This window comes from Adiantum capillus-veneris, chromosome 27 (assembly GCF_014529385.1).
Source record: "Adiantum capillus-veneris isolate H3 chromosome 27, ASM1452938v2, whole genome shotgun sequence".
Taxonomy (NCBI): Eukaryota; Viridiplantae; Streptophyta; class Polypodiopsida; order Polypodiales; family Pteridaceae; genus Adiantum; species Adiantum capillus-veneris.
The window spans coordinates 5,201,156-5,213,640 of NC_140957.1; the positions used below are offsets into that span (position 1 = coordinate 5,201,156).

The 12,485-nt window shown below is 40.1% G+C and overlaps 1 protein-coding gene across 1 annotated transcript; it reads left to right on the forward strand.

Annotated features, from left to right (window-relative positions):
- Window positions 1-4,572: 4,572 nt before the first annotated feature.
- LOC147421435 (calmodulin-binding protein 60 D-like) lies at window positions 4,573-7,660 on the forward strand. Its single transcript, XM_086503635.1, has 9 exons — window positions 4,573-4,726; window positions 4,833-4,902; window positions 5,077-5,126; window positions 5,421-5,941; window positions 6,027-6,187; window positions 6,301-6,504; window positions 6,678-6,792; window positions 6,887-6,970; window positions 7,063-7,660. The coding sequence occupies exons 1-9, from the start codon at window positions 4,656-4,658 to the stop codon at window positions 7,464-7,466; spliced, it is 1,680 nt and encodes a 559-aa protein (XP_086359761.1). The 5' UTR covers window positions 4,573-4,655; the 3' UTR covers window positions 7,467-7,660.
- Window positions 7,661-12,485: the final 4,825 nt, after the last annotated feature.

Sequence of the window (12,485 nt, forward strand, 5' to 3'; positions counted from 1 at the left end):
ATCTTTTTGATTTTTTTTTCCAAATATATCTTCAAATACAAAACTCAAATTTACAGTAAAATTCCCCTCCTAATTTACCTTTTTTCTATGAGGCATATTTAACATGATACATTTACCTTTTTTCTATGAGGTATATGTAACATGATACATTTATCAGAATTCCACATATAAATTTTGAGATTCACATCTAAATCTGCCCTCCCACCTCCGATTCCTCGTGCTGCTTTGGATTCGGTCACGCCGCCTTGGGTTCACTCACCTTCTGCCTCGGTTTTGCTTGTGTTCAACGTTAAACCTCGAATTTGTTTTCAAATACAAAGCGTCCAATGCTCATATAGTAGAAGTAGATTGCGTCTAAAATTTTTCATATGCATGTTTACCAAGTGTCTCAGCAGAAGCATTGTGTATACGAGTGGCTATCAGATTGCTTGAAAGAAAAACACAAGTTTTGTGTATTCTCACATATGAAAATTTGAAATCCACCTCTAAATTCTAGTTTTGAAGATGAGAAAACCTACAAGTTTTAGGGAAAAATCATTGATGAAACATAGCAAAATTGCCTTTAATTTTTCAATAAGTTGGTTTTTAAACTTTTTTGAAAAAACATTGTATTGTGTCCGAATGCTCAAAGCTTACCTATAAATTTTGAGATTTAGCCATAAATTCTCTTTTTTTTTTGCTATACTCACAATTGTGAGTGAGAGAATTTATATTAACGTGACGGGATTGTATTCTTTTGAAGCTAATATAGATTTAACAACAAAATTCTAACTTGAAAGCAATAAAAAAAACCAAGTTTAACACAGCCGAAAGAAATTTAGTGTAAATTTTCTCTGCCTCTTGCCTTTGCCACCTCGGTTTTTCTCATGCCACTTCAAATTCGTGCATGCTGCCTTGGGTTCGCTCCCCCTTTTTGCCATCTCAAATTTTCTCGTCACATCGGATTCGTGTATGCCGCCTTGGGTTCCCTAGCAAAAACACTTGTCTTTCACATTGATTTTGCTCGTCTGATTTGCTGCAAATTTTCCTATATGTCGGTTTTTAAACTTTTGTGAAAAAAGCATTGTATTGTATGCGAATGCTCAAAGTAAACTTAGGTTTAGTATAATCCTACCAATTAATTTTGAAACTTATCCATAAATTATACCTGGAAGGCGAGAAAAAAACCCAAGCTTAGCACAAATCCTAGAGAAATTCAGGGTAAAAACCTTCAAATATCATCAAGATTTTTCTCCTAGTTCCGCCTTTGCTACCTCGGATTTGCTTGTTCCAATTTGGATTTGTGCACACACCGACATGGGTTTGCTTGCCTTTTTCTCACCTATTCCCTCGCTTTGGATTCTTCGGATTGGCACACCCCACCTTCGGTTCGCTTGTCTTCCGCTTTGATTTTTCTCGCCTTCAACGCTTTCCTCCATCCCTCGTCTTGGAATCAACCTCTTATTCTCTCTCTCTCTCTCTCTCTCTCTCTCTCTCTCTCTCACACACACACACACACACACACACACACACACACACACACACACACACACACATAATAACTCAGAACTTTAGAAGTTGGCACCGGGTAGTGAGTCTCTCTCTCTCTCTCTCTCTCTCTCTTTTATATATATATATATATATATATATATATACTTAGGCTCGTCATAATTGAGAAAATTTATGAATTTTAAAGGGTGGCACATAGTTTAACTCCTAAAAATAGAAGGGGATAAAATATATTTGAACAGGTAAAAGGCCTGTTAGCTGGGCAATCTCTCTTCTCATTTGGGATGCTAGTGTCACGGCTGATTTTTCACGTACATTTTACCCATTTTAAGGTATTTTTTTGTTTTCTATGGGAGAAAATGTTAGCCACTCTCTCAAAAATACACTATAATTCCACGAAAATAATAATTTTTGGAAATTGGCAAGGGTCCCCTTGGTGAGTAGGAGTCCCCATAAACTTGATGGAACAATCTCTCTCTCTCTCTCTCTCTCTCATGACCAATGACATGTGTAACAACCCCATCATTTGCATGCATGTCCTCAAAGCGATACAGAATGAAGTCGACTCACAAACAGACCAACCTTCTCCTTTTTTTCTAGGGATAGATGCTTGACATTAGTTAGTGTATATATACATATGTGTGTGTGTGTGTGTGTGTGTGTGTGTGAAAATTTATAGATTTTTTAGGGTGGCACATGGTTTAACTCTCAAAAATAAAAAGGATCAAATAACTCTCAACTGATAAAAGGCCCGTGAATTGGGAATCTCTCTCCCCATTTGAGATGCCAATGTTAGGGTTGATTTTTTGTTAGACATTTGACCCATTTTAAAGCATTTTTCTTGTTTTGTGTGGGAAAAAATGTTAGCTACTCTTTTAAAAGTACATGATAATATTAAGAGAATAACAATTTCTTGGAAATTTGAAAGGCAAGGGTGTCTTTGATGAGTAGGAGTCTCCATGAGCTCAATCGTAAAATATCTCTCTCTCTCTCTGTGTCTGTCTCTCTCTCTCTCTCTCTCTCTCTCTCTCTCTCTCTCTCTCTCTCTCATATGGCCAAGGACATGTAAAACAACCTATCATTTGCATGCATGTCCCCAAAGCGATACAAAATGAAGTCGACTCACAAACAGTCAAACCTTCTCCTTTTTTTCTAGGGATAGATGTTTGACATTAGTTAGTGTGTGTGTATATATGTGTATGTGTGTGTGTGTGTCTCCATCATAATATAAAATTTTTATAGGTTTTTTAGGGTGGGACATGGTTTAACTCTCAAAAATAAAAAGGATTTAATAACTCTGACTTGATAAAAGGCCCGCCAATTGGGAAATATCTCTCCCTATTTGAGATGCCAATGTTAGGGTTGTTTTTTTTCAAACATTTTACCCATTTAAAGACATTTTTCTTGTTTTATATGAAAACAATATTAGCTACTCTTTTGAAAATACATGATAATATTAAGAAAATAACAATGTCTTAAGGGCAAGGGTGTCCCTAGTGAGTAGGAGTCCCCATGAGCTCAATCATAAAATTTCTCTCTCTCTCTCTCTCTCTCTCTCTCTCAATAATGTAGATAACAACCCCTACCTTTGAATGCATGCCCTCAAAGCGAGACCGACCTAAATTGATTCGCGGACATACGAATCTTCTCCTTTTTCTCAATCGCTTTAAAAAATAAAAACTTATGCAAATTTATAAAACGTATCAATATTGGTGTTGAAAAAAGCCCCTTGATAAAACAAAGCCAAATATATCATTAAAAATCAAATTTTTATTAAATAACAGAAGCTCCACAAAAAAAATGTTTACTTGCATATGTGGAGTGAAACTAAATTTATACATTTATTCTATGTATAGTTGAAATTTAGTCTTTGGTCTTTACATTGTACATTTTGAAAGGCTTTTCATTTCTCTGTCCATGTCAAATCTAACCCTTCACTTTTGCATTTTACATTCTATGTATAGTTGAAAGTCTTTGTCTTTACGTTGTACATTTTGAAAGGCTTTTCATTTCTCTATGCATGCCAAATGGAACCCTTCACTTTTGTATTTTACATTAGATGCTTGGTTTAAACTTTTGTGAAGTGAACCAATGCATGACATTAGATGCGTGGTTTAAACTTTTGTGAAGTGAACCAATGCATGACACGTGGATGTCTTCTTCTTGCTTGAAATTTTTAAGCTGCATAAGTATAGTATAGAAGTATAGATATAGATTGGAGGGCCAAAAAATATGTACTTTCTTTGTTTTGACTAGTGGAATCAATTTCAATCAAATACATCCACTCAGACAAGACTATTTTCTTAGAAAGGGCTTTGAAAGGCCAAAATTTGTCCCTTTTTCAGCATTTTTGAAAATGCACGTTTTGTTTGTAGCTAATAATGGGAATAGAAAATAAATCTTTTCACTTGATTACCTATCCTAGAGCATTAATAAGTATTATATAGACTTTAGAAACATGGTACAACTTAAATCTTCTAGAACTTAAAACCAAATTATGAGATTTTTGACAAAACAGCACTAAAAATTTTGACATAAGAGATCAATAGAATCTCATTTTGATATAAAGAAAATTTGAGAAATTTTTTCACCTCATAAGCTAGCTACAGTAGAAACCACACACCAAGAACTATCTTCCATATATGTGAGATAATTCCAACAACATCCAAGGAAACAAGACACTCAAGTGTCCGAGGACACTAAAGTGTCTAAGGCTATGGTCACGCGAGGCTTAGTTTCGATGAACACAGCTCGACCAGCGCTCTGACAAAGCAGCCTTTTGCAGGTTTTCACCGACTCACTTTTGTAACTATGCCTAAAGGTTTCAAAACTATTCCGATTAGCTGCCAGTCACTGCCCGAGTTCTCTCTCCTATTGCTGCTCGTCAACCTCTCTCTCTCTACCCACTGCTTCCCGTTAACCTCTGCAGATCCGTACCTACCATGGTCAGCACTGGTCGAGGCTTACGAAAAACTAAGCCTCACGTGACCATGCCCTAAATACAGAACTAGTGTCAATTTCGCCCCCACGTGCGCTGAACTCGACTCTGGGTTTCAACAGCTCTTAAGAAATAAGTTTGACAACTTTGACTCCAAAACCACACTACGGCCAATTTGTTGCAAAGGGGTGTGTACGCGCGTGCGTGCGAGGGAGAGAGACAGAGAGAGATGGAGTCCGCAGGAGGAAAATGTCCTGACGATGGAGCTAGCCATGGCAACAAAGTATTACGTCTTTCCGGGTACTCTCTCTCACTCTCTCTCTCTCTCTCACTCACACACACACACACACACACACACACACACACACACACACACAGACAGAAGGTGATCTTTTGTTATGGGCAGTGTGGTGATGGAGGCGATTCAGGAGGATATGGTGCGCCCCCACTGGCTCGAGTCCTTCTTACGCAGATTGGTAGCTCTCAAGATTACCAGGCTTGTAATGAATGCTATTTTGTGATAATGCAGCTGCCAAATATGGTTGGCTAATGAATACCAACCACACCATATGATAAGCTGACACAATAATAAATATATTTATGCTTCCTGCGACTGACAAAATTCGTTTGCCTCCCTCATGAATGCACAGGTTGAAGAGGAGGTCAATCGCAAAGTATCTGAGTTCACAACGCAATGGAGGTAAGACACTGACGGGCGTTGATCTGGTTTTCAGGCTGTGAGAAATGTGTGAGATGCCTCTACCCCCATTATGGCATGATTACAGGTTGATGCTGCTCTGCCCTGGCTTTGAATCTTTGGATGCGATTTAATTACGTATATTAGATTAACAGGTTATAATCACAGAAAATTGCATGCCTTTAAGGGTACCATAGATTAAGGTAATTAAGTCTCAATCATAATATTATAAGCCCTTGGTTTATCATGTTCGAGGGGCCATAACATTGTCCCTCACCAACCATCATCTCCTGACAGACTTCCTCAAGGGCATATAATTACTGGAAGTACTGCAGTAAAGGTTAGCAGACAGTTCCATTTACAATTCATATCAAGCCCTGCGGCCGAATCCACCTTCACGCGCACGAAGCTGGAGGGAGAATGTGGTGATACCATTCGTGTGAGGCTTGTCGATGTCACCACGAGACAGCTTGTCACTGAAGGTCCGGAATCTGCTACCGAATTGGAAGTAGTCCCCTTGATGGGGGACTTCAACATACCAGATGAAGAAGACTGGACGGCCGACGAATTTGAGAGAAATGTGGCGAAGGAACGAGAAGGCAAGGCCCTGCAGCTTCTTGCTGGTCAGCTCAAAGTGTATCTCAAAGGGGGTTTGGGGACACTAGGGCATGTGTACTTCACTGACAACTCGAGCTGGACGAGATCCAGAAAGTTCCGACTTGGGGTTCGTGTCCCTCAATTAGATAATGGGGCTGCGTTAGCAAGCATTAGAGAAGGAATATCTCAGGCCTTCCTTGTTAAGGAGAATAGGGGCAAAGGTAGTTTCACCTCCTTGCAATGAACACCTTCTGTAGTGTGAGTGCATTGCATAAGACACTCTCTTGTTGTTGTATGCTTGAACAGGGTACTCAAAGCATGACATACCCAAGCAAAGCGACAAAGTATGGCGTTTGCGGCATATTGCAAGAAATGGCCCGAGCCACCAAAACCTCTGCCGCAATGGCATCCACACCGTCAAAGATTTTCTCTGTTGGGTACACAAAAGACCAGAAGATCTCAAAGAGGTGTGCAAATTGGTACACATTTTGAGGTACAGAGAGAGGTATGAATGTGTGTCTATTTTGTATTTGGATTCATGTCGCATTTCTGGGTTTTGTGTTGCCCTTGGGAACCACAGGTGCTGGGCAAAATGCCTGCGAAATCCTATGAAGCTGCTGTAGCACATGCCAAGAAATGTGTCCCGCTCGGTGGTATGTATGTTTGCCCCGTGAATCAGCCTCCCTTTGAGCAGGTGGTCTTCAACCAAGATTACCAAACTGTGGGTGCTGTTGCTGATGGGCAATATGTTGGCCTTGACATGTTAAAGGAGCACTCTGAAAAGGTGAGCTTTCACCACCCATCCTACAAGAGTATTAGCTTACGCATGTTACTAGCCAGCCATTAAAGCACAGAGAATTGAAAGAGGGCTTATCAAGTAAGCAGAGGAGAGCTCCATCAATTTGTGCTTACATATTGGCATACATCAGCATTTGTTTTTTAGCTGAATTTCTGTAGGTGCAAATGGATGCTTGTCTCAAAATCGTGTACAACAACTGGGGCGCTGCAAACGTAGCTGGGTGCATGGTGCAGGTAGATGCTGGAAATGCAGAAGAAGAGCCAGTTGACATGGGTAGTTAGTCCTGATCCTTCCTTGAACTCAATTTCTTTGCAAGAGTTGGTTGCTTAAGTACTACCAAAACCTGCTACTTTTGATTTTGCTGCAGAGCCAATTACAGATGAGACAGCCGTGGATCCCTTGGCGAGAGACGTAGTCCAGGATGTGGAGCCCGGGTCTCCTGATATGCAAGGTATACTATAATTAGGGCCCATCCCTCTGTGCAGGTAGGGCCCCATATCATGGAGGGAAGCAACTCATGTATCAATTTCTTTGTCACTGCAGAACCAGCTGATGATAACTGGATTGAAATGGCTACTGCGAAGCCGCCGAATAGCAATGATTTGAGCACGACGGATTCTTGGTGGAAGTATATTGACAATGTAGGAGTTGTAGCTGGTGTTGATGAAGAAGAATTAAGTCGCGACAATGTGGCAAGACATTTGAACGAAGTTTTATGGGAGGACTATATTATTGCAGGCCAGGGCTCATATGGTGATCATCAGGTATGTGTAGATGATCCTGGGGTGGATGCTGATCTGAGGCTGCCGACCAGCAGATGGTGGCTCAGGATACGGGCAGCGGTGCGTTGGGCGCTTTTCATCCGGAATGCCACGTTTATGCAGCAGCAGCAAACAGCTTCTTCTCATGACTACCCCATTAATGCAGAGCTGCTAGATTATTCATGAGTAAATTCCCACTAATTTCAAAACAACCACAAAAACCACCCCTATAATCTGTTGTGTTCTTTGCACGCAGCAGCTCCAAATTTCAAATATTCAACCGCATCAACACCTTCCAGCTTCAGAATGATTTGTCTAGGCCTATATAATAAGTTGTTGGCGATCATGAACAGAGTAAAGTGTCAAGTGGATTGTCATTATATGCCTGCAATTTTATGTCTTCAACTAGATTAGACTGTGCCTTATGATCATATGCATTAATGCACACCAATTGCTCCACGCACATCATAATTTCACTTGCATCATACTTCAAATTAATCATGAATCTTTTCCAAAACAAAGAAAGTAAGCTTCTTCATAACTCTAATAGCACTGCTCAATAAAAGCCAGTTTCTATGCTTTGATTTTTGAGGTCAAACCGGTCTTCATGCCATTACAATTGACAATGCCCATATCCATATTCAAATTCACACCACAAAATGGGACATGTGAGTGTTGGACTCTACGACATAAAAGCCGGTTTCTATGCTTTGATTGTTGAGGTCAAACCGGTCTTCATGTCTTTACAATTGTCAATGTCCATATCCATATTCAAATTCACACCACAAAATGGCATGTAGACGATTGGATAGTCACTATGTGGGAACGTCTTCTTAGAAGATGGGCAGTGAATTACTACAGTAAACCCGAAGTGTATAAATAGGGTCCATTACATTGTAATCGGGTTGGGAATTATTATCATTTGGGTTAACCCGAATTACTACAGTAATTACTATAGTAATTACTACAGTAAACCCGAAGTGTATAAATAGGCTCCATTACATTGTAATCGGGTTGGAAATTATTATCATTTGGGTTAGCGCCTTGGTTATACTTGTACTTGAGAATCATAGGTAGTATTGTCGGCTGTACTTTCTCTCTGTAATCATATTCGCTGTAATCTTGATCTGTAATCCCAATCATGGCATATATTTCAGTTATACTTACTTCTCGTCCAGTCTTCTGAATTTGAATCTGAATCTGAACCTTATTTCCAGTACATAAGTCTGATTCTTATTTCAGTATCCACATTTTACTTTAGTCTCTGATTCCTGTCCAGTCTGTTGTTTAAAATCTTCCCACACTAGTAGCTGAAATCTTTCAACACTGGAATTAACTGTCTCAAGAGATCAGCTCCAATTCCAGTTTGGCGATCATGGTGGGTTGAGCTGAAACTCGTTGACTAAAAGACTCTTCTCCCAGTTTGAAATTTTCAGCAATGGCACCAAAATCCAATCGTGGCCGAAAATCTACCATTCGTGTGGACCCCATTCCTCAAGAGTTTGGAAGAGAGTTTGACCCAAAGCAAGAGAAGATGACTGACACTGAGGTTCAGGAGGAGCATAGTCAGGTTGATGAGACGCAGGACTCACAGCACTCCAGTCATTCTCGACGCCGACGGGTAGAACGGGAAGCATGGAAAGCAAAGAGTTCCAAGAGTTCTCAGTCTCGCCAGAGAGATGAGGATACCAAGGGCAGTAAGGGAAGTCACCGTACTTCTAGCAGACAAATCAAAGAAGACACTGACACTTAGACAGAGACAGAGACAGAGATTGATTGGGATGCTGACACTGACAATTGCAAGAAGGCTCTCAAGCGTCATTCTGAATCCAAGAAGCGAAGTGGCAGGATCAGTAGTAATCGCAATGATTGCACAACTTCCTTGAAGATTTTCTTTCTAATATTCAAAGGGGGGAAAAAGGATGATCCAGATGTTCACATACAAGCTTTCGAGCAGTATGCTGAACTTAAAAATATTGATGAAAATGATTGGGGGGAATATTTTTCACAAACCTTGAAGGAAGCAGCAAGGAAATGGTATTACCATTACTTTGCATGCCAGCTGAGATCATATAACAAATTGCTTAAGGCCTTCAGGTTGGAATATTCCGACAATAGAGGGGACGAAGATATTCTCTGTGAATTAGATAAGATCAAACATAGGAATTTGTCAGTCCGCAGCTATGTGGAAAAGATAAAAGAGCTAACCAGGCAGTTGCAAGAAGCGCCATCCGAGAAGATATTGAGGGCATGGTTCCTGAATGGGTTCAGAAGCAAGAAGCTTAGGAAACAAGAAGTACCAGCCCCTACGAAAAAAATCAATGATCTGGTCCAAAGGGAATTAAAGCTGAAACAGCAGGCTAAGAAGGAAAAGAGCCACAAGAAGCGAAGGACTAGTAGCAATAGCTCTGCTACTGAAACCTCTGATTCTAGTGAAATGTCCAGTAACTCCGAGAGCAGCTCTAATGAACGAGCAAAAGAGAAATCAAAGAAGGGATCCTGGACCAAGAAATTGAAGAGATGGCTAAACACATTAGGAAAAGTTTGGACTAAAAAATGGACCTTATAAGAAATGCCAGGTCAGCTTAGAGAGAGATAATAAAAAGTCCATAATTTCATTTTTGATATTCACTTTAAAAAAAACTCGGATATCAGATTTGGGGGGTACGTTTATTAAAACTCTCAAAAAGTGTTCAGACAATGATAATATACGACAGCTCTGAATTGAACGCCGATCGTCTCAATCTTTTGGATTTTTCAAAACTAAGATTTGGCGCTCAACGAGGTGCATTGAATGTTATTCTTCTTCTCATTTTCGCGTCTCTCTTGCTTTCCGCCTGCGTGCAGTCTCCTCCCTTGAGCTCTCTTCCATTTGCTCCACTCTTGCGCTCTCCTCTGCTTTGAGCTTTCTCATTCACCAAATCATCTCAATGTCATTATCATCTTCACACAAAACTCAGACGAGGAGTCAAAACGATGTGTATCATATGCATATCGAACTGTCCAGAGAATACGAGCCCCTCCACAAGAAGAATAAGCGAGGCATCCTTTCCGAAGCTTCAAAAGAGAACTTCAGATTTCAAGGTAAAAAAAGCGTCGATCTTTGGGTGGATGACAAGATATATCCTGAGCATCCTATCACCAACTCAACTCCACCGTTCAGAAACATAACGTCATTGCTGAACTATGTAGGAGACGGTTATTCTGGTTTATATGGCTACACCAAACATTTGGCGGCTAAAAGTGATATTCTTAAGCTTGAGAGAGACCTTGCACACAAAGAAAACTTTTGCTTGAAGCAAACTGTGACAGAGTGCGCTCAACAACTGAAAGGTAAGGACGAAAGCATCACACAGCTCACACAGGATCTCAGAGAAAAAAATAATGTCTTGGGTCCTCGGTTAAGAGAACGACGCTTACGAGACATTGAACAGCTGAAGGTTGGTTCGGGGGGTTTTGAAGAAGAGGGTTAAAGCAATCAAGTAAGATTATCATTCAAGCAGGTTTAATTCATCTTTACATTTGTAGTTTTATATTTTACTTTTCATATTTATGCTTAGATCGTTGTTACATCCTCAGTCAAATATTGACAGCAACACACCAACTTCTTCAATCCCTTATGGTCTCATACTAAAACGCAAAGATGTCGCCGGACTTTTCGACGATAAGCGATACTGCAAGATTGTTGCTAAGCAACTTGACACTCTTTTGAAACAGAATCAACTCCAAACACGTGATGTTCAGTCAATTCTGGATGAAGCCAGAATATCCAACAAAGGTTATTCTGCAATTTTTAGGTATGTCTGGTGTTTGAATCAATTGTCTTCACCTGTCAAATCAAATGTCTGCAATCTTTAGGTATATTGGATATGTGTAGCATTTGAAAACTTGGAAATAGTCCATTTACTTAATTTTCTGTTTACAGAACTATGCAGCAACAAAGTAAGAAGTTCAATCTCAAGCACACGTTGCTGCCAAATCCTTTCTCCATTCGAAAGACAAGACTGGAGGTCAACCAGGAAGTGCTTCGGACGTTGGGCACTCCTTTTCACATTGAAGCAATGTACAGATCGCCATCAGCAGAGGAAGTGGTCTATGACAAATACAATAATAAATTTTATGATTTAGTAGCTTTGCAGACATATATTGTTCAATTGTTCGAGGTTTCTCAAGCGGAATGCAATGGAGTCTTGAAGTTTGTGCTTAAACTGGATGAGTGCTTAAACTGGATGAGTGTGAGCTAGTGAAAGAGACAAAGGTTGAGAGTGTCACAATAACACTTATGAATAGAGCATTAGATGAAAGCATTGCTTCAGACGACCCTAGAAACTTTAGCGTGCAATCCGAAAACAATATTTTCTTATTAGCCACATTCAAGGTTTGATATCAACAAGTTTTTGCTTTAAAAAATGGTTAGACATGTTTCATTTGATTGGTTTGGTTTTCCCATTTCAGGTGCCTGTAGAGAATTTCGATATTCTTAACTGGGTTTTTCATCAAACAAGTATTCCTGAAGTCATAAACGAACAGAGAAATGGAAAGACACTCGATGTATTAGGCATGGGTTCATACACAGTAGAGTGGCATATGGTTGGAGATCTCAAAACCCTAAAGTGTATGTACAACATCTCAAAAGGAGCAACAAGTAAAAGCCCTTGTTTATATTGCATGGGAGGAGTCATTGGTCTTGACAAAAGAAATTGGAGGAGAGCACCGGATAGGCACTTGCAGGACCTTAACTTCCGCCCAGTGTTGGATATTCCACTATCCAGAGTACATATTTGCATGATGCATGCACTCTGCAGAATCATTGAGAAACTTATGTTTCTGTACATTTGCTTTGCTTGGACCACTCAGCCAGCATCAACAAAACAAAGGGCTATATTATCATTGGAAACAGTTTTCTCAGATATGGGCTTGCATGGAGGACATGTGAAAATAGAGCAGGATGAGAAGAGGTCTAAGAATGGTCGAGATGTGCCAAAGAAGTTGTCTATTGGCGGTGTGAAAGCCCGTCTCTTCTTGTCGATGCCAACAAGTGGCAGACAATGCAAAAGCCAGAGTGCTCAGGAAAGGTTGACATTGAGATACAACCGGTGGAGAAACCTGCACAATGCAGTGGTTGACCATGCAGACAATGGTGCAGCAAGGACTCGCAAAGCGAACGTGTGGAAAAGTTTGGATTCCATATTCAAGTTTTGTGAG